The 27,254-nt window shown below is 41.8% G+C and overlaps 1 protein-coding gene across 4 annotated transcripts in view; it reads left to right on the top strand.

Moving 5' to 3' along the window:
* LONRF3 (LON peptidase N-terminal domain and ring finger 3) overlaps window positions 1-27,254 on the top strand; it is a 76,403-nt gene that overhangs the window by 9,588 nt on the left and 39,561 nt on the right. For 3 of the 4 annotated variants that reach the window (XM_090264785.1, XM_090264787.1, XM_090264788.1), the window contains exons 4-10: window positions 4,878-5,139; window positions 5,931-6,021; window positions 14,310-14,424; window positions 16,810-16,931; window positions 18,758-18,916; window positions 19,578-19,740; window positions 20,687-20,836. In XM_090264785.1, the coding sequence (XP_090120911.1) occupies window positions 4,878-5,139; window positions 5,931-6,021; window positions 14,310-14,424; window positions 16,810-16,931; window positions 18,758-18,916; window positions 19,578-19,740; window positions 20,687-20,836 (1,062 nt within the window). Of the gene's footprint in view, window positions 1-4,877; window positions 5,140-5,930; window positions 6,022-14,309; window positions 14,425-16,809; window positions 16,932-18,757; window positions 18,917-19,577; window positions 19,741-20,686; window positions 20,837-24,007; window positions 24,510-27,254 lie in introns of those variants that run through there. The other variant, XM_090264786.1, reaches the window with a different exon arrangement.

Raw genomic sequence — 27,254 nt, 5'->3', positions numbered from 1 at the left:
TGGAAAGTAACAATGGGACCATCCAGTTTGGAGTGGCTGGACAGAAGCAGTTAGAAGAATCTTGACTTTGGGGACAGAGTGTGCAAGGGCCAACAGAGGCAGGTGTCAGGTCCAAGGATGAGAGGCATAAGCCACAGTGTTAGTCCTCAAGGACCTTACAGTCCTGAATGTGCTACCCATGCAATATCAATGCCAGATAATATGAGTACATGCCTGTAATGAGTGTGTTGGAGTTCTGAGGCTGGGGCAGTAATTTAGAGGCAAATGTCCACTGAGTGTGACAAGGGCATGGCAGCCATTGAAGAGCACTAAGGGCCCTCAGCAGTACTTATTTACTGGATTGTTCCATTTTTGTATTTGACGGGGATGGTCCAGGTTTACTTGGCATTAATTAGTTACTTTAGACACTCACAGACCTCATATTCTTTTTTTTTTCCCTCTTCTTGGTCCATTTTAGGGCTGACACTGAAGTGGATTTGACTTTCACTTATATGGAATGATTATTCTCAATGACAGTTGACCACAACTTTTGTTTTCCAAAGCCGTTGGGAAGGCCTAGAATGAGATCTTAGGTAGTAAAGGGAAGAAGCGAAGTCCTTCTATTGTTTCTGCCTTGTTTCCTTGAATTTCTCCCTTCTGCCTCAGCTCCCTCTCACCACACTCTGCCCTTTTTTATCCTCATACCTTATGATGCTGTGTGGCCACCATTGAAGAGCATCATGCTGTTTTGGGGAGGATGCAAGGGAAATTGCTTTTGAAATAGGTTGATCCTGTTGGGCCACTCAGGAAGGCTTCTGAGAGCCAACGTTGGCTTCTGTGGAAGAGAGGCCTTGGGAACTGGCATTTATGGCCCTGGGCATGGTGAGTGCCTTGCCATCTCACTCTTTCACCAGTTTAGACCTAGGAAGTGGGTTTCTCAGAAATGAAAGGAAATATATCTGTCTGAGGACTTTGGGCTCAAGGCCTCTCCCTGGGCCCTGGGATGGATAAGTGTCTTAATTCAATTCCATGCAGTGTGATGAGTATCTATTGGATATCTGTCATACGACCTCTAGAAGCTGCCCATCTGGTTAGAGAGAAAGTCTGACATCTGTGATACAATTTGAGGCTGACACAAGACTATGTAGTGTAAGGTACTATATTTTGGTTCAGAGGAGAACACAAAAGGACAGGTGACATCAGGGAGGCTGGAGTAGTAGGGGAAGGCAGCACTGGAACTGAGCCTTGAAGGATGAGCAGAGTTCGGCTATGTGGTAAGTACTGGCATCTGAAGGGACATCGTGAAGGAACTGCAGGAGACCAGCAAGGGACCAAATCAAACTGGAGAGAGTTTGGTCGGAGTTTCTGCCAGGATCCCTTGATCAGTTAATACCCTGACTATGTACCCTGAGGGAACAAGGGGGTGAAGCATCCTTTAGTGAGTCTCCAAATACTACAGGGGCCTCTCAGTGGTAAACACTTGAATGTTTAGGAACCCAAGTGACCTGTCCTGTCTTACATGTCATATACAATATATACACAAATATTCACAATCCCTGTTGGCACAGGGGTGAACTGAGGCAAGAATATGGGCAGCCAGTGATGCGGCCTGCACTAGAACACCCATTGTTGACTCCTAGTCCCTTCTGGATCTTCTCACCCAACAGGCTTATCCCATCACAAGGGAACCAGCTGTACACTGGAACTTGTCTTCCCCAGTACTAGTGTTTGAAGCTGCTTAACTTTCTCTGGAAAGTAAAGGTCAGAATAGAGGAAGAGAGCCTGGAAAAAGAGGGAGGAAGGTCGGCTTCTATTTTTTCTAACACTTCAGTGCGGAAAGGATTAAAGATCCAGGATGATGGTTGGAGAAAGAGAGAGCAAAATGGGCGAAGGAAAGAAATGTTGGGGCCTGGAAGACAATTGTCAACTTTTCCCTACTGGGGTATTCCAACTGTGACTCTAGGTCCCTCAGGTGATGTTTGTCTCCTGCCTTCACCTCTTTGTCTCTTCTCTCCTACATAGGTTTTTTAAATATTATACAGATATTTCTATGTAATGGTAGCACTGAAGTGATAGTTCTTAAATTTGACTAGGGTGACAGAGGCATCTGTGATGACTTTTAAAAATGCAGATTCCTAGGCCACACTTGAGACCTGGGGAGCCAAGCCTGGGAACTCAGAACCTGGACTTTTAATAAGCTCCTGAGTGATTCTGATGCACGTTGAAGTGAGGCCTCCTGCCCTGGTCTGCCTTGGTCTGCCCTGGTCTGTCTGATCCAAGGCTTCCCCCTTGGAGTTTTGCCCTGCAAGCTTTGTCCGGCAAGCTCTGCCCCCTGTCCCTTCCTCCCCCCTCCCTTCACCTGAGCATCTGTAGAAACTTAAGTAGTGAAGTCTTCTGTTTTATGTCACAGCTTCTCCTTAGTTTCTTTTCACCATCAGTCCCAGGGGATTCTCAGGAACATTCTCCCGATATCCTGAAGCTGTTCGCACCTCACCCTAGATTAAAGGAACACGTAGAGTCAATGGCTACTGAAGGCGCCAGCCATAATCTACCAAGGTTGTCACAGGTAAAATTCAACTCACCCAGCTCCTTTGTGACGCTTCGTTTGGCTGTTTTGTGGGCAAACTGGGGGAGTGAGCCCTACCTCTCCTACTTCGATTCCTGAGAAAGAAGAAATGGAGTTGCTAGTGGTTATGTTCTTTGTTAGAAGGTTGCTTCCTTTTTTTTTAAAGATTTATTTATTTATTTTTAGAGTGAGGAGAAGGGGGAGAGAATGAGAGGGAGAGAGACATCAGTGTGTGGTTGCCTCTCACACACCTGCAACTGAGGACCTGGCCCGCAACCCAGGCATGTGCTATGACTGGGAATTGAATCGGCAACCCTTTGGTTCTCAGGCCAACGCTCAATCCACTGAGCCACATCAGCCAAGGAAGAAGGTTACTTCTTAAAGATAAAACTGTATATCAGGTAGGGACCCAGGGCTTATGATTTGTTACATTTATTTTTCAGTTCTTGGTTAGATCCAGCTGAGAGAGATTTGACAGGACTAGAAAAGAATTCGTTCACTTCCACTGGAGCCATTCAGTGAGGTGGCTTTATCAGCCTAGGGGCAGAGCCTGGGAAGAGAGCCTGACAGCTCCTCCTTTCCTGCTTTTTGTTTGTTCAACCTGTTGGTCTTTGAGCACCAGCTTAGTTCCTTGCATAAAGACAACTCCATTTGATTCCCAAGTGGAGATAATTTCCTATGCCTGCAACATGTCTTACCCATAAGTAGACTTCCAGTACATATTTGAGGCTGAGAAGAGGAATGCCATTTGGGAAGGCTTAATAAGTTCCTGGGAGGAAGACAGGTATTTGTGTCTTTCTTTGAAAACAAAGGAACAGAACCACAGAGAGATGGACTCCAGGCCCTGGCTTCTCAGCAGAAGGCAAGTAGGCAGCAGCTGGGGTACAGACTTGAAGGCAGAGTATAGTGCTGACTACCTCGACTCCTTGGGACCACAGTCCCCACTCCACTTGTGACCTGTGCTTCCCCTATATGTGTAAGCCCTGGGATCTCTGCGACTTCTTGAACTCTCTGGCAGGTGGAAACTTTACGTTGTCCCAGCTTCTCTCCCTGCTCAGGAGAAGGAATAAAATGCAGGTGTGTCCAACCCCAAAAGGGGGGAGGCAGAACTCAAAGAGTATCTTATCTCCTAATGTCAGAGAAGCCCTAGTGCATTTCAATTATTTGAGTTAATCATAATTCCATGACTGAGAAAACTAACACTGAAGCGAAGTGGCAGGAGTGACTTCTAATTGTAGCTCAATCCTAAAGGAAGGAAAAGAGCACCCCTGGCTTTTCAGTGAGAACAGCTGGGGGAGAATTGGGACAGGGTTTCCACCCCAACTGTGCTTTGCAAAGCAGTGTACTCCTGTGTAGACAATACCTGGGGCTAATGGAAAGTTGAGGACACAGCATTGTTATAGTGCTGGGGGGAAAAAAGAAAACCCTGAACTCCCCAGGTTAGTGACTGAGAAAACCCAGATTCTTTTTCTCCTCACCTCATTGTTTTCTCCCAACCTTATGGCTTTAATTTTTCATCTGTTTACCAATTTTTTTTTTGGCAGGGGTTGGAAGGGAAACAAGAGCATGGGCATTTGGACCTGTAGACTATGGATTTAGAATAGAGAGGGGTTCTCCAGGTAAATCTGCATAAACTCCTTGTTATTGGATTTATTTCTCGATCCATTTTCAAATATCCCTCTCCTGAACAAACATTTCTTACAAGGCTAAAGACATTACTGATAGTTTTGCCCAATGATTTTGTCTCTTTTTCAGATCCCCCTGTCCTGAAACCTAGTAAAGGGAATAGTTTAGCCCTAGTTCATTTGACCAGTGTAAGATATAGCTCTGGAGCATGATGTAACTGCAGGCCTACGGACACACCTGTACCCAAGCCTTACTGAAAGTCCTTTTGGAGCTGGGCTGTGAGGCTTGCAGCTAGCGTAGAATAGCAGTGAGGTGAGAGGAAGCTCTAATGACAGGGCCTACCCTCATTGCATGCCTTGCTTTCCCTAATGTTAGTAACTGGGGTATGATCTGGATAAGAGAGGGGACTGGTGATACATCTTACATTTCTCCCCTTCACCACTGTCCAAGGAATCTGTCCCCTACATGCCTTTCTGTCCTTGCCCAGGAAACTCCCCACACTCCACCCAAGCTGGGCATGCATTTGTAATTGATGCTATGTGAGCAGAAGTGGGAGATATGCCTTATGACTGCCCTCCCCAGTTAAGCTATGTGTCCACTAAGTGGTCAGAGCTGTGTAGTTCTTTCTTTGTCCCTTGTGGTATGAATATCAGAACACAGTGTTGGTCCTTAGTAGATTCTGATGTTTGGCTCTTTCTTCCTCCAGAAAAATCTGGAGCTCCCACATTGTTCTAGTCAGGAGGAAACAGCAGCCAGTGGGGACTGTAAGAGCCTGATGAACCCAGTGAGAGTAAAGAGGCATGGGCAACAAGGTGAAATGAAAGACCAAGAAGAAGAAGAGGAGAAGGGGGACTCTGCCTTTCCAGAAGCTGCCTCCATCAAGACTGGCAAATGCCAGGGAAAGAAAAGGAAACATTGTCAAGTTGAACCCCAAGACACAGGAGAGCCTAATAAAGCCTCTAAGCCAGGTATGGACTCTACCCAGGGGGCTAGGAGCTTGGAGGAGATGCCTGGATTTCCCAATATGTACATATTACTTGCTCTCCATATGAGGGCTCCTGAGGCTCTGGGTGTGGAGCCTAGCTCTGACACTTAGATATGGCACATCAGGGGTTGCTGTGAAGTTTCTGTGAGAGCATGCATAGTTCCCAGCATAGTGCCAGAGCTCAAGAATAATTCTAATGGTAAGCCAAGGCATAAGGTCAAGCACAGTCTCAAGTAATGATATCCAATGCTTGTGATGGTGTCACTTCCTGCCAGGCCAGCCTCTCCTTACCCCCAATCCCTGTTCCAGGAATAAAGGACCAGCCATGTGATCAGGCCACACTCTGCTCATTCCCAGTTGTGATTCTGTAAGTAGGCATCTGAGAAGCAGCAGCTGCAGCTCCATAGCTTTCCAAGAGAGGTGGGCTGGGCCAAGATTCAGTATCAGCTTTGAAGGCTTGGCTCAGTCCATGGAATTGCTGCTGCTGCTCCTGCTGTAGGAGGTGCCTATTGTGCTTAAATGAAGTCCCCAGGGCTCCTGGACATTCCCTGACTTGCATTTCTCTTTCTGTGGGGCTTCTGGACACCTTGAGAGTCTACTTCAGGCTATCCCATCCTCAGTGCATCGGGTGGCCACTAAATCAACTCTCTAGAAGGGGGTGAAAATGTGGAAACTGAAAAAGTAATTGAAAGTAATTGGGTTCTTTAGCCTCAGAAGTACTGTTTATGAAACCGAGGTTGGGCCAACTCTGACTTACTGCATTCTAATTCACAGATTCTTCAGCCGATGTGAGGGCCAAACCTGCTCTCGGTGTTCCCCTTGCATCTTTTGACGCGTCTGACCTTGAATGCTCCCTATGTATGAGGTATGTGATGTGTGCTGGCACTCTGAGCAGTCTTCTTCTCTGGTGAGTGGATCTTTCTGATAGTGACCTACTGCTCCACTGGTTAGCACATAAAAACATGGTTCTAGCGAAATGGAAGTTACATCGATTGTCATGTGGACTAGCTTGTATCTTCTGTTCACACATTGCATTCCCTGTATTCCTGACTTGGAAATACTTAGAGAATAGGAAGGAAACAGTCTACTCAGAGGTCACAGACTGGTGGCCCACAGGCTGAATGTCTTGTGTTTGGTCTTCACTGGCTTTTGTTGTTAAATGGGAATGTCTTGAGACAGGATGTGCATTCTCCAGTGGGTCATGGTCCCTCCCACACCCACTGCCTTACATGAGTCTGCATCTCACATTTGTATCACTTCCCTGGCCTTTGTAAGTATCTAAGTTGTGACTCTGAAACTAATGGATCAAGATCTCAAAGCTCAAGGCCTAATGTGCGAGCTGTGGGTCTATTGTTTGGAAGCAAGGTAGAGGCCCTGCCTAGTGTTTGTTTTGTGCCATGAAGAAGATTAGTAGTGAGCCTGTACTTCTTGGCCAAGCATCTTTCCTTCAACCAGTGCCTTATTATCATCTCTACTTTCTCAGATCTCTTGAGAGGTAAATTATCCAAATGCCTCCCTGCCCCACCCCCCAAAGGAAGCTGCTAGAATCATGGTCTGTGTGGAAAAAAAAAATTACTTTCATTTGTTTTACTTCACAGCTGTGACTGTAGCTAAGAGGAGGTGCTCCAGAGCCAGATGGCCTGGGTTTGAACCCTGGCTCTGCCATTTACTGGCTGTTTGATCTAAAGCACATGACTTTCTGTGCCACTGTTTACTCATCAGTAAAATAGAGAACAATAGTCCCTATCTTGTGGGGTGATTATAATTAATTGAAAAAATCTACTTAAAACATTTAACATAGTGCCTGACACAGAGTAAATACTCAAAAAATGTTAAATATGTTTTTCTCCTATACCATAGGCTCTTTAGGTCCATAAGGAGGTTCCATGTATACATTCTAAGAGATCTATGAATTCCCTGGTGTATGTAAAAGTGTGCACATGTGTATGTGATTCCAGGACAAGGTCCACAGCTTTCAGTAAAATCTCAAATCTGTCTTTTTATCCAAAAGAGCATAAAAAGAGGCTGAGATATTTGCACAAAAGTTGTTCAGATAGTTGAGGCAAGAGAAGATATGTCAAGAAAAAAATCTTTTGGTCCATCACACAGTAGGATCCAGCCAGCAGAGGATCCTGAGATGTTTTCTTGCCCTTTCCAAGCACATATGCCTTCCATATCAGTCACATCCATTTGTATTCAGTATGACTTTTCCTGCCATCCTGAATAAAAATGAGTAAGGCAGCCATTACCTGAATGTGTACCTTTTGTTTCTCTTAAAAGAATTAGAGTTGGCAGATTTACTCCTGAGCTCAGGCAGATGTGATAATGAACAGTTTGACAGATGGAATGTAGAAGCACTCAAAGAAATCCTTCCATATACTTTGGCAGTTTGTTTCCTTTTACCACTTCCCTCTCCTCCACAGCAAAGTGGCAGGTGGGTCATGTCAGAGCCAAAGTATGGGATAGAGAAACTGCTCCCCAGTGGAGAAATGGGCTTCCACAGGAATGCCATGGTGGCTCTAAGCCTGTGATGTGAGCTGTGGGCTTTCATGTGTCAAACTTTGAGACTTGATCCAGCTTGCTCAGAGAGCCCAGCTCCTTGATGTACTTATTCCTCCTCCCGAGATCCAGGGGACACAAGACAAAAAAACACGGACTCATTCTGTTTGTATTTTCCCCAAGGACCAAGAATCCTGAGGTTGAAGTTCTTTTGTTCCCATTCCTGTTTTCTCCCTTTAATCTTGTTTGTCCCTGGTCTCAACAGGGGGCTTCAGAGAAGGATTAAGAATCTGGTCCAAGAAGTAAACACCAAGATAAGACCCCTTTTAGTTTGTTTGCTCTGACTTTAAAAGCCATTATTTCCCTTATCCTGCCTCTCTGCTGTAAGTGAGACTTCAAAACAAAAAGCCATGTTTGTCTGGAGTAGATGTTGGACAGGTCAAGAAGTTATAGGGGGACTCTAGCTGCTTTATGGCAAAAAGAAACCTGCCAAGTTCAGAGAGCATTTCTGATCTCAGGGCTCTTCAAACTGCAGCCCTTGGTTAGAAGTGTGTAGTTCCCCTTCCAACAAGGTTTGTCACTAAGTCAGAAATCAGATGTGGATATGGGCTATTTCATATACATACTTTAGCTTGAATTATTGTAGTCTTAAAAAGGCTCCTGTTTTCACTTCTCTCTAGTGTTTTTCTTCTTTTTATTGTTGTTAGGATTATCATTAGGTTCTATTATGACCTTTGTGTCTTTGGGGGAGGAGGTCTAAGGGTACAGATATTTGAAAACAATCTGCTGGGTCATAAACTAGACATTTGTATCTCCTGTGCAAGTTTCTAGAATGAACTACAGTCCTGTGGCACTGCATTGGTAGAAGACAAGTTAGAGTTCAAATTTATCTGTTCTCAGTCTAGAGAGAAAATAAGGAGCAGCTTATAAAGTCCATGAGAAAGGGTGGAAAGAATGAATGGAGCAATAATTGGCAGCTGCATTCATGAGGAAGTTTCCAGTCTCCAGCTCTCCCTCTGCTGGGGGAAGTTTCTTCCTAATTCCAACACCTCAGAGCTCTGCCCTTCAGTCTTTAGTGACAGAAAACCCTCCCTTGAGATTTACCTGATACAGATACCCTAGCCATTGAGGGTCATCTCTGGGGCTGCTGTGGAAAAGCACCTTTGGGGTGACAAGGGTATTTTGAGATATGGAGCAAGAATGTTTGATATCTGAACCAGTTACCTAATAACCCAGTGACCTCTTTGTCAATTGAAACAAAAAGCTTTATATTTAACCTAGGTTTAGCTACTCAACTACCTCAGTGTCAGGGAGTCAGTTCATTCTATTCCTTTCTTTTCTCTCTCCCTCTCTCTATCTCCCCCCTCCTTCTCTGTCCCTCTTTGCAGTCATTTGATAGCAGCAGGGGAACACAATACAAGGATGTAACTGGTGGGAGAAGATAACTGTTTTCAGATAAGCTAAATATTTTATCCAGACTGACATCTAACTGAAACTATTTGTTATTACTATTGTTTAGTCCATCATGTGACAAAGTAAAATGTTTTCTTGTGGGAAAATCTGACCCTACTCTGATTTATAAATGTCTCCCTGAAGTGTTTCCTGAAATCATTGTCAAAAGTGGTAAATAAAAGGTAGAAGAGCCCCGGCTGGTATTTCTCAGTGGATTGAGTGCCAACCTGTGAACCGAAAGGTCACCAGTTTGGTTCCCAGTCAGGACACATGCCTGGGCTGTGGACCAGGTCACCACTTGGAAGCGTGTGAGAGGCAGCCAGTCAATGTCTCTCTCATACATCAATGTTTCTCTCCCTCTTCCTCCCTTCCCCTCTCTCTGAAAATAAAAAAAATTAAATAGTTTTTAAAAAGGTAGAAGAATTAGAGAGTATATCTATACCTAGCTCTGTCTGTCTGTCTATCTATCTATCTATCTATCTATCTATCTATCTATCTATCTATTCATCCATCTATGTGTCCAGAGTTTTCTCTTGGGGAAGGGGAGAAGGGAGGGAAAGAAGCAGAGACAGAGAGAGAAAAGTATGTGTGTGAGTGTGTGCTTCTACACATACATGGATGATGTCTGTTCTAGAGACAGATGTACACATAGTCATGGCCGTGCCATATGGTGGAGAAGGAAGATAGGGCTGGGCATCAGATGTGATGTCAAATCCAAGCCCTAGCTAGCTGTGTGACCTTAGGCAAGTTATTTAACCTGTCTGGGTCTTAATTTCCTCAGTAGTAAAATGAAGCTAATAATAATTACTGCCTATTAATATATAAACCTAATTTATGTGAAAAACAGTATTACATACACCTGGAATAGCAAGAGAAATATATTTCATCTATTCCTAATTACTTTACTTACTCAGCTTTTGTAGTACAGTCACCCTGAATATAGAAGTGAATTGAGTATTGAAAGGTGATGTCTTCTAAGCATTTGAACTTTGAACTATTTCAAAGCAATAATTATGCACCATCTGTGGCAGCACTTTTGTTTGTGACCACTCAGATCAGGGGCATTTTAATCATAAGTCTTACAAAGAGTTGCTGTACCCTTTGTGTCTGTTTCTCTAATCTGCTCATTAAATGTCAGTATTCATTGCAATTAATTAACCAGCTATATCATTGTCATTTTATGTGGATTACATTGTTAAATTAACTAAAGACCCAGTTCTGAAATTCTCAGGCAAAATAGTTTTGCAGATACAGATTCATCAATCATCTTCATCATTAGCCTCATTGAATAATGTAAAGCATTCAGATTCATGAGACTGACGTTACTGAGGAAGTGAGATATTCTGGTTTGGCTTCTCTAGTACTTAGATCACAGCGCGGTTCCCCAATCAGCCTACAAATCACACTTTTGAACAACATTTTAATTGTGAATATACACAATGGAAAAGTACACAAAATATGAATGTATTCTCTTAGCAAAATATTGTAAAGAGGATACTCATGCAACCCCTCTCAGTTCAAGAAATAAAAGTGTCAGCACCCCAGCTGTCCAGATGCCACTTTCAAATCACGACTCCCTCACCCTTCTCTTGAAACCACTACCTTAACTTTTATCTCTTCTTTTAAAAAAATAGTTTTACCACCCGTGCATGCATCTCTAAACAGTGTGATTTAGTTTTAGCTATTTTAAAAAATCCTTTATGTAAATGGGATTATCTAGAATATATTCTTTTGTTTTGTCTGGCTTCTTTCTCTCAGTATTAAGATTTATCCATGTTATTGCGGATAGTTGAAGTTTGTTCATTTTCATTAGTGTTCATATATCGTTCCAATGTATGAATCTACCACAATTTATTAGTTCTATTATATATGGATATTTGGGTAGTTTCTAGTTTGGGGCTATTGTGAAGAACACTGCTTTTGCCAGTTTTTGTGTATATCGGTACAGATAAGTCTTTGCCCATTTTCTCTTAGGTTATCTCTCTTTTTCTTACTGACTTGCAGGAAGTCTGTGTATGTTCTAGATACAAGTCTTTTGTTAGTCATTGGTGCTGCAAGCACCCTCTCTCACTCTGTGGCTTGCCTTTTTGCTCCCTTAATGGTGTCTTTTCATGAACTTACAAGTTCTTAATTTTAATGAAGTAAAAATTATCAATCTTCTCATTATAGTTAATGTGTTCTGGTATGTATCTTGTTTAAGAAATTTTTTTTAATCTTGAGGTCATAAAGATATTCTACTTATCTTCTAAAAACTTTACTGCTTGCCTTTCGCACTTATTTTTACAGCTCACATAGAACTGATTTTTTAATTTTTTTGTGTATGGTGTGAGAGACAGTTTAACTCCATTCCCTTCTGTGGCTAACCAGCTATCCCAAATAGCATTTATTGTGCTCACTTCAGCAGCACCTATACCAACTAGCATTTATTGAGAATGCTATTTTTGTACTAAAAATTTCCCCTTCTGTTTTGAAATCCCCCATTTGTCATAAATCAAGAATCTGTGTCTGGATCTATTTCTGGGCTCTATTCTATTCCACAGATTTATGTGTCCTTGTGCTACTCCTGTACTGTTGTAATCATTACAGCTTTATAAGTTCTGTGTCTGGTAGAGCAAGTCCTCCCACGTTGTTGCTCTTCAGAAGAGTCTCCACTCTTCTTGGTCCTTTGCCTGGCTTTATAAAGCGTAGAAATCAACTTGACAATTTCCACAAAAACAAACAAGTGAAATAACCTGTTGTGATTTGTATCGTTCCTAATTATATCTTGTTTATTTTCTTTCAATGAAGTGTTTATAGTCTTTTCCCAATAGAAGTCTTGTACAACTTTTGTTAGATATATTCCTGGGTACTTGATTTTAAAAAGCAATTATAAATGTCATCTTTAAAATCTGTTTTCTCATGTTTGTTGCTGATATGTGGAACACATTTGTGTGCGTAGTTTTCTAGCATCCTTGCTAATTCTATCAATTCTTATAAATTCTAATAATCATTAGATAGACTCCTAGATTTTTCTAACTTCACCATCATACTATTTGTGAATAATGACAGATTTGATTTTTTTTTTCTTCCCATTCCTCAAACTTTATTTTTCTTCTTGCCTCAGTGAACTGGTTAGGACCTCCATCATAAAGAGGTTTTTATTTTTTAAATTAATAATAATTTTTTGGCCAATTTATTAACTAAAATGTATTGATTCTGTTAGGTCAGTTACTTTTATAACATTCAGAAAGTAAGAAAAGGTAAGTACATGGAAAGTCTAGTTTCTACTCCAGACCTTCATTGGCTTGTTAATAATATCAAATCTCTGTCCCTCCCTTGACCTGCTGAATGACAAACTCCACAGGTGACAGAAGATACACCTCTGCAGAGATAAGTAGAAGTGTGTAATACAGTGATTCTCAACTCTGGTTACACATTAAAACCACCCAAGGAGCTTTAAAAAGTCCTGATGCCTGGCCCTTACCCTGAACCAACTGATCTGAATCTCTGCAGGTGTGGTCCCAGGCATGTATAGTTTTTTAAAGTCCCCCAGGTGATGGGAAGGGGAGTATAGGGAGGAGCAGGAGGCAGGGTTTACAAAAGATCATGAGGAGATGTCTGAGGGTGACAGATATGTTCACAATCTTGATTGTGGAGATGGTTTCATAGGTGTGTGGATATGTTACAGTTTATCAAACTGTACACTTTAAGTATGTGCAGTTTATTGCGCATCAATTATACATCAATAAAGCTGTTTAAAGAAGAAGCTCTCCAGTTGATTCTCTCGCACAGCAATGGTTAAGTATCATTGTTATAATAGAAAGAACACATGACTAGAAGTAGAAGTTGGTGATCCTTTCATCAGCCAACAGTTGGCTATGTACACATAGATAAGCGGCTGAATCCCTCTTAGACCTCAGTTTCATTCTGGTTGGTGGGTCTAATTTTTTTCTCAAGTACTTTTCAGCTCTGACATTTTGATACTTCTGCTCAGCCTGGCAGTGTGGGCCAGGCTGCTGATGCACCTCTCAGCCAAAGCCACATGAGTGGGCTGTGCAGCTGGCAGCCTCTTCTCTCAACTGACACTCTTGTGAGGTCAAAATAATCTGATGAGGGTCTTTCCCTTCTTTCTGTCCTCTTGGTAAGTGGGAACCCCCCTTCTAAACCATCATTTTCAGCTGCCCCAACCCAATGGTTCTGCTACAGGTGAGCCTTTCTTTAAGCAAAGTAAATCCATGGGTCTCTCAATGTACAGAACAGCTTTTAAAAAGACCTCCAGGTTGCTTTAAAAAAATATCCAGCTCCCACAAAACAATTAAAATGGAATTTAATTGAAGTACATATATGTATACATATGTATGTATGTAGCTATCAGTAAGCATGTTAACAATATTACTCCACCACCCCTAGGACAATGATTCATCCATATAAAAGGCAGTTATAGCTATATGTTTGTTACAGGTGAAATTTCAAGAATCTATAGGGGAGGCCCTGGCTCCTGTGGCTCAGTGGATTGAGCATCAGCCTGCGAGCCAAGTGTTGCTGGTTCGATTCCCAGTCAGGGCACATGACTAGGTTGCATGTCAGGTCCCCAGTTGGGGGCGCGAGTAAGAGGCAACCACACAGTAATGTTTCTCTCTCTCTCTTTCTCCTTTCCCCTCTCTCTAAAAATAAATAAATAAATAAATAATAAAAAAGAATCTATAGGGAGTAAACATTGGTTAGGTAAAATAAAGTCAAAGTTAATAAAGAAACCAAGTCTTTTTCCATTGTAATGTGATTTAAAGTACTTAAAAAGGTAAACATATGGATGTCTGTATGTTTATCTATCTGTATATTTACATATACTCAGGTGAATAGGTTGGCTAAATATTTTAGAATAGAAGAATCTATTCAGACACACGGGTATTTTGTTTATCTCTAGACAATGAAAAAAAAAAATCTGGATGCCCCAGAAGAGACTAACTAGAACTAATGTTAAAAAGTGATTTAGCAATGTCCTAAACTTTAATAAATGCATTCTTTTACAATTTAGCTCAGAAATAAAAAGCAAATACTTTTCTGAAATGCAACAACAACATGGATTAAGAAAAAAAGAACAGCCCTGCCACCCAAAAAAACACATAATTTTCCAAATAATACTATAAAACCTTAACATTTGGTAGCTCTGTCTTATTTTTGGTCTTATTGCAATTTTATTCCATTTTTATTCCTAAATTTCAGATTATTCTATGAGCCAATTACAACACCTTGTGGACACACATTTTGCTTAAAATGCCTTGAAAGATGCCTAGATCACAACGCGAAGTGTCCATTGTGCAAAGATGGTCTTTCACAGGTAAAACATTGTTTCTTTCATGGTTGGGTTAGCTTATTTGAAATTGGGTACTTCAGAGAGTGTCTTATTGGATCCCAAGCCACACTGTGCTAGGGTAAAATACCTGCTCAGACCACCTGTCTCTTTCTCTTGTCTTATAGCTACCCCTCCCATCTCCACAAAGTCCTTCAGAAAAATGAAGCAACATCTAGCTTTTTATGAACTGTTGGTAATGAAATTAATTAGTCTTGGAAACAAAAGTATTCAATGATGATAAACGTTGATCCTGGTTCTAATCCCATTATGGCACCTGATTCACTGTAATGTGGAGTGAATCTTGTGTCCTCTCCCGGCCTGGGCTAGATAAGCTCTGACGTCCCCTCATCATCCATGTTAATTCTGTGGTTTGAAGTGATCATTCCTAAGGGTGCACAAACCTCATGGACCTTCAATGTGGTCCTTGTTCTGCCCCTCAGAAGCCACTGTATTTATTAGCAGATCCTTAGCTTCTTGGAAAGCTCTGGGGCTTCCAGGTCCTCTAAAATGAATCACACAAATTACCACCTTGGTTTCCCTAGTGGACCCAATGGAATTTTCTTCAGCACAGGAAGACTCAGGAGTCCACCTTGTTTTCCCTTCCTCAGGAGCTTGTTGTGTGCCACATTTAACCATCAGTATTAATGTTGCTTTGACCCCTGTCATCCCTGAGGAGAGTTTGGAGACACACAACTATCTCTAGGTGAATATAGGTAGGGAGAAGTCCTATTTTGAGCTTTCCCAACACCACAACATTTAGACTAAGGGGGTGGAGTGAAATAATCACTCAGGATAACCCTGAGGGTTCGTATTGGGTTGCAGGCAGGGTCAGTGTCATACCTTGTCTAGGTAAAGGGGTGGTATTTGCTGCACCTATTGTAGGTGAGAAGCCCATGGTCCCTATACTTAAATAATACATTTTTATTATGATAACACTGCAACATTCAAATAAACAGGAAAAAGAAGTCTACCATTATGCTCATCACCTGCAGAAAACAACAGTTAACCATTCAGTATGTGCCTTTGCTGGGTTTTGGTTTTAGTGTCAGCAGAAGACTCACCTCCTTCTTGTGTTAACTACCTCCTGAGTCATTGTTTTTCCCCAAGACTGGGACTGGACAAAGCAGTTGGTTTTCCTGCAGCCACGCAATGGCAGTGGCTGATAAGGTATCCTGGAGGCAGGTGCTGTGGGGTCCCAGACTTAGGGGCTACAAGATATTCTCATTTATCTCTTTGTAGTCACACAAGGTCACACTTATACCACTGCCCAGAGAGATAAATATCTTAACACCAGTCATATTCACTGCAGAATAGACAGGCATAGCCCATACTGGGAAAGGAAAAATTATCTGAAGCCAGCAATTTTATACTCAGGAGCTCCCCCTGCTGGGCCTGTGTGGGTATAGCTTCCATAGTGAGCAGCTTTTTGCAGATGATTTACTGGCCTGGTCCACATGGCTAAATGTCCCCTACTTGCAGATGCTTGGATATGCATGGGGTAGGGGTGTTTGGGAGGAGAGTTAATAGTGACAATTGAAACTGAGTTCAGTTCTGGAATCATGGTTTATAATATAATTTCAGTGATACCTAGATGGTATATTTTTAAAAAAAGAAATAGACAAACAAAATAACCAGCTGTTTTTTTTTTAAATAGGGAAGAAAAATACTTAGACTTGACATATCCAGAAGACAAGTATTGGGATGGTGTGAGGGTGGGACAGGGCAGGAATTGCTTTTTAGTTCCCTGAGCCTTTTGACCAGGAACATTCAGCATGTCCCAGATGGAGACCATTTCTGTGAGCTTGTAAACACAATAATGAGAAATGGGAAAGGGGAGGATCCCCCTCTTTTTCTAAAACAAGAACATGATCTCAATTTCAGTGTTTAGGAAAAGTAATGAAATTTTAAAAACATAAATGCAAATCTTTCCCCCTTGTTAGAATACTTTTCTAATTAGAATAATCAAATGCATGTACTTTAAATTTTTTATTGAATTTATTGGGGTAATGTTGGTTAATAAAATTTATAGATTTCAAGTGTACAATTATATAGTAAATCATCTGTACACTGTATTGTGTGTTCACCACCCCAAGTCAAGTCTCCTTCCATCACCATTTATCCCCTCTTTACCCTCTTCTATCTCCCCCCACCCCACCCCCCTTTTTCTCAGGTAATCGCCATACTGTAATCTGTTTCTTTTAACTGTAACATTCAGAGAATACATACATTATGATAGTATCAGCTGCTAATATGTGGGTCTAAATTACTCCAATATGTGGTTCATTTGACTGTTGTACTGAATGCATCAGAAGTCCTTTGTGCTTTTCTAATGACTGCATAAAATATCTAATTGCCTCGTTCCTCATATAGTGCTTGGCATCGAGAAAATACAGCAAAAATGTCATAATGGAAGAGCTAATAGCTAAGTTCCTTCCAGAAGAACTCAAGGAACGAAGGAAGCTTCATGAAGAAGAAATGGAAGAACTTTCTAAGTATGTAAATACATGTTTCTATTTTCAGTTTCACTCATACCAGCTCATAGAACTGAATATGCACATTTTTTCCTAACTCCTCATTAAGCGAGGTCATGTCGGTAGCTTGAAATTGGCTGTGGTGAGAAAATTTACACCATGGAAATTGGCAAATGCTATAAACCAGGGATTTTTTTCCCCCTAGAAAAAGCATTTATCAGCACACCATTGAAGAAGCATTTAAACCTTAAACCACTGATCAGGTCAGATCTTGGCACTAGTGACTAAGTGTCACTGGCAGGAGTAAGTTGGAATAGCTAAAATGTTTAGAAGTGTCCAGGAGACTATTTTCAAATACATAAGGAAGTGCTGTGAGGTTAAGAACTGTGGTGTCGGCCAGACATGGGCTTATAACCCAGTTTTGCCACAAAGTAAATGTACTTCATGACCCTAAGCACGTCACTTCACCTCTCTGGGCCTTCATTTCCTCTTCTGTGGTTTGGGGATAATAATAGTTCTTCCTTCATAGACTTGTTGTGAAGATCAAATGAGCTAGTGTCCACTAAGCACTTAAATGGTAATAGTAAGAATGCTGCTTCCTCTGCCACGTACAGGTCTTGTGAGAGGTGAAGCGTAGGGACGAGGATGTACGTAGGGCTCCAAGCTCTCTGCCTGGATGGAAGAAGAGCTCTCTTAGCAGACAAAGCAAGAGACCCCTCACTAATTTCTGCCTCTCGTACTGCTGCCCCTCTTGTCTCCACCCCAGTGGAATCCTCACAGCATTCTGGGGACGGAGGTTCCCAATGGCAAAGGCTGTCCTGGTTTTATGCCCGCCCTGTAGAGAAGCATTTCTAAACTGCCACCAGTTTGTCTGAATGTCCCTGTCAACATGTTTTCCTGGGAGGATAGAAATTAAATCCTTTGTTTCTCATTGACTTACATTAGATCTACTCAGGGCATCGTTATCTTATTTCTGATTCTTAAGTTTGCCTTCAATCTCTGAGCCCTCCTCTTAAATATTATTTAATGTCTTATTAATAAACACTGGAATATAGTAGAGGAATTTCTATTTAAAGACATTGTAAACTTAATCTTTTTGGGATTTGGGCAAATGCTCTTAATATCTATTGATAGGTTCAGCTGTTCCTGAATTGGACTTACTAGGGATCCAAGAGGAGCTGGCCCGGTTGGTGGTACCCCTCAGACTGTGTGTCTGAATCTTCATGAGCACTTGTTGAAGGGCAGACTCCTGGGTCCTGATTCCAGAGCTAATGCACCAGGGTCTCTGGGGGTGCTGGACCCTGTTGTCAGGATTCAGGGGTCCCCGGTGGTTCTGATGCACAGGTGTATTTGAGTATTACTAGGCTAAATTACTCTTGCCTCTCCATTGCTCCCTCCTCCTCCCAGCTGGACCTGCCATGCAGATCTTGTAGGGAGGGGCTTTGTAAATTTGAGGTGCTCATGGTGACTTTGCAGAGAATTTCCCAGCCTGCCTCTGTAGATCTGGGCCCACTTATACCACCACTACCATTCCCCATACTGCCAGCAAGGCACCTGGAGAAATTATTTGAGTAGAAAGCATGAAAGAAAGAAAAAAAGAAAAAAAGAAAGAAGTACAACTGTCACCTATCATGTTAATGTACTAGAGAACATTTTCCTCTCTGAGCCCTTAGGCTAACCCCATCAGGGAACTCAGTGCACAGCATCAGTTGCACTTCAGTATTTTTTATCAGCCATCAAAACTTGATGCCTCCTTGCCTTCCTGTGGGAAACCACAGGTGTTTGACCAACCTTTCTGTGTTGTGCTCCACTGCATCGAGAACCATGTCATTTGCTCTTCCTGACAGCTTAAATAAGAACGTGCCTATTTTCGTGTGTACTATGGCCTATCCCACCGTTCCTTGTCCCCTGCACATCTTTGAGCCTTGTTACCGTCTGATGATTCGTAGATGCATTGAGACAGGCACAAGACAGTTCGGCATGTGCCTTGGAGATCCCATCAAAGGGTAAGCAAGGAGCTATGCAAGTCAAGCGCGGTGGGTGAAGGTTTTTGATTTACCTTGGGGCTCTCCCAGGAGATTGGGAGGCACAGCTCATGAGACTTAGCCAGCTCATGGCCATGTGCCTTTGTAAGGATCAGGGTCCCTCAAGCCCCTAGTTTATCATGTGAGAGGCTGCCTATTTAAAGGCACCTCAGGGTTACTCTTTTGTTAAAAGAAGTTATAAAACTTCTTTTATAAGCATGTGGGCTCTGGAGTCATGCTGCCTGAATTCACATTCTGGCTTCAGCCTTGGAACAAGTTTGACTTTGGGGAAGTTACTTAACCTTTCCATGACTCAGTTTCCTTATCTGTAAAGTGGGTACAATAAGAATGCTTACATCACTGGGTTTGTTGGAAGGACTGGTGAGTTCATAATTAACACAAAGCACTGGGCATAATATCTAGCACATAGTATGTGCTCAATAAATAGCAGTTATACTAATACATTAAGTTTTCTTTTCTCACACATGTACTGCCTGTTGTATAGCTGTAGATGTAGATCCTGGGGCAGGTGAATAGGCAGAAGTCCCTTGATACACAGCGTGGGGTTATAGAAATGGCTTGGGGAGGCCAGAGAAACAACTCATGAAGATTTCACTTTCTTGACTTTATGTCCAATAAACAGGTTTGCAGAATATGGCTGCATCCTAGAGATCAGAAATGTTCAATTCTTCACTGATGGTCGCTCAGTTGTCGACAGCATAGGCAAGAGACGCTTCAAGGTCCTCCATCAGGGCCAGAGGGATGGTTACAACACAGCTGACATTGAATATATTGAAGACCAAAAGGTAAGAGTGGCCAGTGCCAAGAATTCCAAAACCAGGCTATTCCTGTGGCTTGGCAGACAGAGATGGCTGCAAAAAGATTTCTCAGCACTGTTGGGGACCTTGGGATTTCTCATCAAATTGGTGCAGCAACCTTGAACGCTGCCGGATTGCTACTGCATTGTAGAATGGCAGTGAGAGCTCCCCCTGTTCTGGCTCTTCTTGCTTACTTGCTGAGTTATATTCATGGTTAAGAAATGCCAAGCCAGACCAAGCTTGATGCCCACTTATCTAGGAGTTAGATCTCTTACAGAGGTACCAGGGGATAGATCTCAAGAGGGGCCTACATATGTGTATTGCTTGTATAGATTTATTTACATTTTAGAAGTTCTTTCTTTTGGTATAATTGGAGATTCACACATGCATTTGTATTTTTAAATGGGCAACCTGGCTAAGAGCGCTTTCCAATAATACATCATCCCATAAGGCAGAAAGATGGCATGTCCCATTACTCCTTTGTTTTCTGGACTAATGGGCAGAAGAGTAGGTAAATGTATCCAACTTGGAAGATAGAGTTATACAGTGAGACACGGACACCATGTCTCTCTTCACAGTGAGCAATGAGAAAGCAGATGTAAAGAATGAAAAGGAAAGAGACATAAACAAGCATAACCTAGTTTAAGGGCACGCCTCCACTCAGGCCAATTTGCATTTCTGGTTTTCCATATGTGTTGCTGTTTCAGCCAATTTCACCAGCTGAATCTTTCTCCTTCCTCTACTATCAGCAGCATTTACACACAGCCCATCACCTAGCTGAGGAGCCCTTGACATGCCATACAAGAGAAGGCTGGGTGGGTGAGCCTTCCCATAGGAGGACAGGATGGATGTTCAAGAGAGTCAGGTGCCAACAGCAGCTCTCGAAATGATAGAGAAGGTACAGAATGTTTCACTTCCACTTTGATACTTTCAGGTTCAAGGAGAGGATTGTGTTGAGCTCATGGGATTACATAACTGTGTCTATGAGCAAGCATCATCATGGTTTCATTCACTCAAATCATCTCTGAAGAATCGGATCCTCAGTCACTTTGGTCCAATGCCAGAGAAAGATGCAGATCCCCAGGTATGTAAAGTGTCTCTTTGTAATCAGTTGCCCCCAGCAGATGAGAGCCTAGGGTTTATAATTAGATGGATGTGTGGTCGTCTAGCAAATCAAATGCAGAGAGCAAGATGGATGTAATCTGGTATTATGTGGCTGGGCAGTGGGCATCACGGGTAAGACAGAAAGGACCTCAGGTCAGAATTGGAGGAACTAAAGTATAGTAGTAGTGACTTGGATCCAAGACAAGTTTTGAGAGATTAGTCAAGTGAGAGGTGGGAATGTAGACATCATCAACAACAGGAGTCCAGGTTCACACCATGGTAATGTGTTAGGGTGACAAGATTCACACAAAGGCCAGGCTTAAGAGAAGAGTATCCTTGCAACAGAGACCACAGGCTGCCACTTCCAAGGAGCTTCATAACTCTCTCCCCCATTGCTGCAGGGGCTAAGAAATAAGGCCAGCTACTTTAAAGGATCCCAACTGCAAGGCCACAGCAACTTTTCACACCCTGGTTCTTCCATGCTTAGTGCTGCAGGCCTAGACCCTTGTCATTGTCCTCACCAGGACTGAGCAGGACCTGAGAAAACTGAACCAATAGTTAAATTTACTAGCTCTGACTGATGTGGCTCAGTGGACTGGGCATCATCTTGCAGACTGAAAGGTCACCGGTTCGATTCCCAGTCAGAGTACATGCCTGGGTTGTGGGCCAGGTTCCCAGTTGGAGGTGTCCGAGAGGCAATCAATTGATGTTTCTCTGGCACATCAGTGTTTCTCTCTCTCCCTCCCTTCTCATCTCTCTAGCAAACAAATAGATAAAATCTTTTAAAAAATAGTTACATTTACTGTTGGCTGAATTATACTAGAAAATAGTTCAGTGGTTTCTACTAGGTCAGTCTATTTCCTAGACAGACAGGTCCCTTTGAGAGACCAAACTGCAGATCAGAAGCTCTCCAGGCAAGTGGAGATAGTTAAGTTTAACCACGCTTTGCTTGCCTGGTATAAATCAGAGAACACTCTTTCTAGAACAAGGCTGGAGATACACTAACCAAATATTTTCCCACAATCACTGTCCCCACATTCTGAGCTGGCTGTCCTACATCATCACCTTCAGAACTTCACAGATACTTTACTTACACTCATTCCTGACTGTCACCAGAGTAAACTAGAATATGTATATTCTCACTTCCCTGCCAAAAGACTGGTCCTGCTTACCTCTCTAGCTGTATGACCTTGGATAAGTCCCTTCCCCTTTCTCTACTTACCTCCCATCTCTGAAATGAGACAGATAGGTCTCTAAAGTCTCCTCATATTCCTTTTGCTTTCTGAGGCTTTAAAACACTACTGGGCTGAAATGTCTTGCTGTCTCTAGACCACAGAGGTGGCTCCTTTCCCCCATGCAAAAGCATCGTGAATGTTGAAGGGAGAAAGGCCAGTTAGTGCTTCCCAATAATCCAGCTCCTGGTTCTCTGCCACTGTGACTCAGGACTACAGCAGAGCTCTGAGCAAGCTCACAATCAAGCTTAATGTTCCCCTTCACCTTCTGTAAAGCATTCTCCCCCAGTTGAGCAGAAGATGGCGATCAGCAATGATAATAGAATTTTCCATAAAAAAAAACAAAAAACAAAAAAACACAGATGCCACACAGTGATGCATAAGGGCTCAGTGACAGAAAGTCGAAACTTGGGTTTTATACCCTTTCTTATTATGGCTGTTATATGTTGTTTTGGCAGGAGCAGCAACACTAGCAAACAAACAAACAAACAAACAACTAAAATTCCATCCAGTTTGACCTGGTCAATGCTGCAGCCCCAGTGGTCCCATTAATAAGAATGTTCTAAACCTCAGGAGGAGGCTTCTTGGAAACAGCCAGAGATATTGACATCAGCTTAAATACCTTTGTTAATTTTCCTGGGAAAGTTCAGAGTATATCTATCTAATACTCAAAACTGATAATATGAGGGATAACATATTACAGACTGCAGTGAGGGACAAAAACTAATCCAAATGAAGCTGGAGAAAGAGAAGCCAAGGGAGCAGTGATGTTTGGGGCAGAATTAGGTGAACCAATTTGGACTCAGATAATCCCATGGGTAGGTGAGTTGAGCAGAATCTGGTTCTCCACAGTCCTAAAACCAACGTTCAGGAAATTGGAGGCCAAAAGCCCATTTCGGACTTAGTAAACAATAAGTCACCAATGTTTGAAATATGCGTCTGGGCAGCTGCAGACAAACAATTTTGGTGAAGGGTTTGTGTGGGATGAGAAAGCTCTTTAGTGAAAGGAAACCTGAGGACAGAATGCATTTCTCATGTGAATGTGTCCTCTAATTGGAATTTTTGCAAAGTGGAATTACTGGGCTTTGGGGCTATGAATCATAGGTTTGGTTTCAGGGCAGAAGTTAGTTGTGGCCCTATATAGTGACATAGCATACGTGGACTACAGTACTTAGCCAGAATCAAGGAAATGAATGGACTTAAGAGACATGCAAAGCCTAAAGGCTCGTGGGAATGGAAGGCCCATTAAGTTGTATGCATCAGTCTGAAGCACCTGAAATCGAATCTCAGAAATGGAAGAGACTGAGTAGTGGATATTCCAGCTTGTAAAATCACACTGGCTAGGAAGTATAGAGAATCTGTTAAGATATTGATTTGCTTCCTTTAACAGCTATGAAAATAACTAGCTTAAACAAGATAGTGTGCAGATATGTCTTGCAGGTCTAGGGCAGCTCTGTTCCATGATATCGTTCAGAGACCCCCGTTCTTTCCCCACAAAGCTCTACCATCCTTTGACTGTTGCCCTTGTCCTCCTGATTGAAATAGGCCAGTTAGTACCATATGCCCACGTTCTATCCAGGGGAGAGGGAGAAAGAGGAAGGAAGGTAGAGGGCATGTGCCGGTCTTCCAGGGCATGAGCCAGAAGTCATTCATAGCACTTCCCTTTACATCTTAGTAGCCAGAACTTTGTCTCATGGCCTCACCTAGCTAGCTGCAATGGAGGCTGAGAAATGTAATCTTTTCCTGGATGGCTATATGCCCAGCTAAGACAAGGGGAAACAGATAAAGGAGCAATTACCAGTCTCTGCCACACACAAAAGCAATTTCACCTGGGATGTTTACCTTGCTAATTTAGAAACCTGCACACTGATATCACTTCTGTGGGGAGAGGATGAACCCTTTTTCCCTCTCTGTTGCAGATTAACCCAAATGGTCCAGCCTGGTGCTGGTGGATATTAGCAGTTCTTCCATTGGAAAGCCGAGCTCAGCTCCCATTCCTAGCAATGAAGTCCTTAAAGGATAGACTGAATGGTATTCGGCGCATCCTGGCCTTTATAGCTCGAAACCAAAACTAGTCAGAGTGGACTGCTGAAGAGAAACTGCCACCCTCCCCACTGCCTAGGGGAGTTGTTCTGTAAATACATCTAATTGCAATAACATCTTAACAGAAGGAAGTATCAAACAGAGGTATTACCTGCTGGTGATCACAGAGAGAACTTGAGTAGAAAGACCAAAGACCCTGAGCTGTTAAAAGCTTTGTCTTAAGATATTTCTTGACATGCTGCACAACTACATGCAAGCAGAGGTTGTCAAAAGCCCAGGAAAAAAATTTTTGCTTTTAACATACAATTTTCTGAAAGTTTAAAGTGGTTTTGCTTTAATTTTCTTCATTGGTGAATGACTGTGTGATTGAAATGTGAAACAGAGATACTAATAATGTTGCTGCATTGTTTCACTGGCTTGAGGTCCTTTTCCAAATGGTTTAGGTTTTATAAAGCATTGTGTAAAATAATGTTTATACTTCTTTCTGTTTTTCTAATTTATTTTTTTGCACCACAGTATCCTTTTTCTACATGTATGTTTGTACCTATTTAAGTGTACATTACTGAAGTCGGTTGTTTTATTTATTGATGTATTTTGCCATGTAACTAAGGGGAAGTCTCAGAACTACAAATGTGCCATTTTTGCTTTAACCATTTTTTACTATGTTCGATCCCAGTTCTTGAACCATTTTTGTATCTCTCCAATTGGATACTTAAAGGAAGTTCAGAATTATGCTAAGATCATCTTATCTTCACAGATTCCATTTTGTTTTCAGTTTGAATTCAACAACATAAAATACTTAAGGGATTTGGTATAAACTGTAGAGTAAACCAGGATAAAGTAAAATAATTCATTTTCTATCTGTTATACAGAGCAAGGCTGAAGGAGTTATTCTTCTGGAAGGAAGCGGTGAATCAGAGTGTCCTTTATTACACTCTATAGGCATTTATCCTAGCAATCTTATTCTAAGTGTTTCTAATTTCTCCCCAGTTCAGTTAGGAATGAGATTTTTAAGCAACATAATATTTAACCCTTCATAGGGCATGGTTTTCAGTTCAGCACATCACAGCTAGGTCCAACTAGCATCCATACCCCACTTCTTCTCAGGATTCTGGCCAGGATGTGTGGACACACTTGATGGAGAACTGTTCATTATGAAAAGTGTAAGAAACCTAGTAGAAAAGGTAGACGGCTTTAAAGAAAACAAACTATCATTTTGGTTTTTAGAATCTTAAAAATAACCAGAAAGTTAATCTGATTTTATCTGAACACTGCTTTTCCTCATAGTTGCAGTGGGCCAAAAATTTCAATCTAGAGGAAGAATGGTGGGTAAGAAGTGAACCTTGTTTTAGCTTGCATAGAGGTAGTGTGATTCCTTTAGTGACAGGCAAACCTGAAAAATAGTGTGAGTATGGGAGTATTATGACAGAGTTAAAAGATTAGGGCAAGGAGAAGTGAATTGTGAGTGCCATTCATACTTCTACACAGATGATCCCCCACCCCACCCTGCCCTGTGATTCTGGATGGCTGCAGTAGACTATTTACTTGGAGCCCGTCCACTCTGTTAAGGCGAGAGATTGATGCCTCAAATAATCATTCTGACTTCTTCCATCTTCGCTTGTGGCCAGAAACAGAAAAGGCAGAATGAGATGATCTGCACTTTCATAATGGATGCTATGTTGTCAGAGCATCATGTTACCAGGTTTGATGTTTGGAACCAGACTGGCCCGGTGAAGAATGTCAGGATAGGCATGGTTACTGCCCAAGCAAACTCCACAAAACTCAGGGAGCATGAAAGTACAGGCTCCAACTCCTTCTTGGTGCACAAAAATGTGGTCATAACACAGTCCTAGTTTAATAGTGTCCTGTTATCTAGTGTAACTGCACTCCCTCAAAAGGTCATAAGCATCTCTGCTTGCTAGATGTGTTACTTTTGTGATTTAACTTTTTTCTGAAACCTGTTTCCTCCTCTGGCAAATAGCAATGATAGGGTTGTTATGCACATTAAATGAGATAATATATGCAAATCAGCACAGAACCAAGAATATAGGAAACATTAAATAAATAATAGCTGTGATTAGTTTATTCATTGCTATGGAATATCACCAGGGGCCTACATTTGCATAATATGCTGCCTCTATGCACAACATCCATTATTAATTCCTTTAAATTCAGTTGGGAGAATCCACACCACTGAGTTTGGGACCATAACTTCATGTTTTACATGAAGGGAAAGTGAAAAGGGAAAATTTTACATGTTTGGGAAAGTGAAAAGACTAGAAAACAAGTAAGGGTGAGAGAGAAGGGAGAACTCTGTGTCAGCAAATTTTTCTTATTTCTATAGGGCTAAAAAATAGTACAGTAATCCCTCTCTATATCGCGGTTCACTTATCGCAGCCTCACTGTATCGCGGGATTTTAAAAAATATTATATTTAATTACTCATCGCAGATTTTTCGCTATATTGTCGGATTTTGCGGTACTGTATATGTATGTTGTTAAAGTTATGTAGGTTTAAGAGTGTAGAATATGTTTAAGAACATAAGTAGTGTTTATAAAAGTGTGGAAAAGGTTAATAAGGGAGTGGGAAAGGTTACTAAGGGACTGGGAATGGTTTATAATTGTGTGGAAGGGTTTATAAAGCCTTAAAATAGATATAAATACTAAAATAAATGTAAGGTTCCTACTTCGTGGATTTTCACCTATCGCAGGGGGTCTAGAACATAATACCCGTGATAAGTGAGGGAATGCTGTCTTGTTTAGAGGTCTAGAATTTCTGATAAAATGGAAGCCTTAAGTTCTAGCTCCATTAGAATAACCAACTCATCACTCCCTGCTCTTCAAAATGTATTGGAAATCTTGGCGATGCCAGGGGTGAGCGAATTTTACAGTCTATGACTTTTTTGCTTAGTTTGTGGTATTTCTTTATGCTCCCCCAACAAAACTGTATTGTGGACCTACTACATACCAGATGCTGAGCCAGATGATTTCACATATATGAGCCTGTTAAATTATTTTATTTCTCACATCCACCCTGTGAGATCACTTATTATCCCCATATTATTGAATGAGAAAGCTGAGGCTCTGTAATGTTAAATACTTTACCTAACTAACACAGTCAGCC

This window comes from Furipterus horrens, unplaced genomic scaffold (assembly GCF_987537825.1).
Source record: "Furipterus horrens unplaced genomic scaffold, mFurHor1.1.pri manual_scaffold_17, whole genome shotgun sequence".
Classification (NCBI taxonomy): domain Eukaryota; kingdom Metazoa; phylum Chordata; class Mammalia; order Chiroptera; family Furipteridae; genus Furipterus; species Furipterus horrens.
Note: the sequence above shows the minus strand (reverse complement) of the source record. Positions and strands in the feature narration are given on the sequence as shown.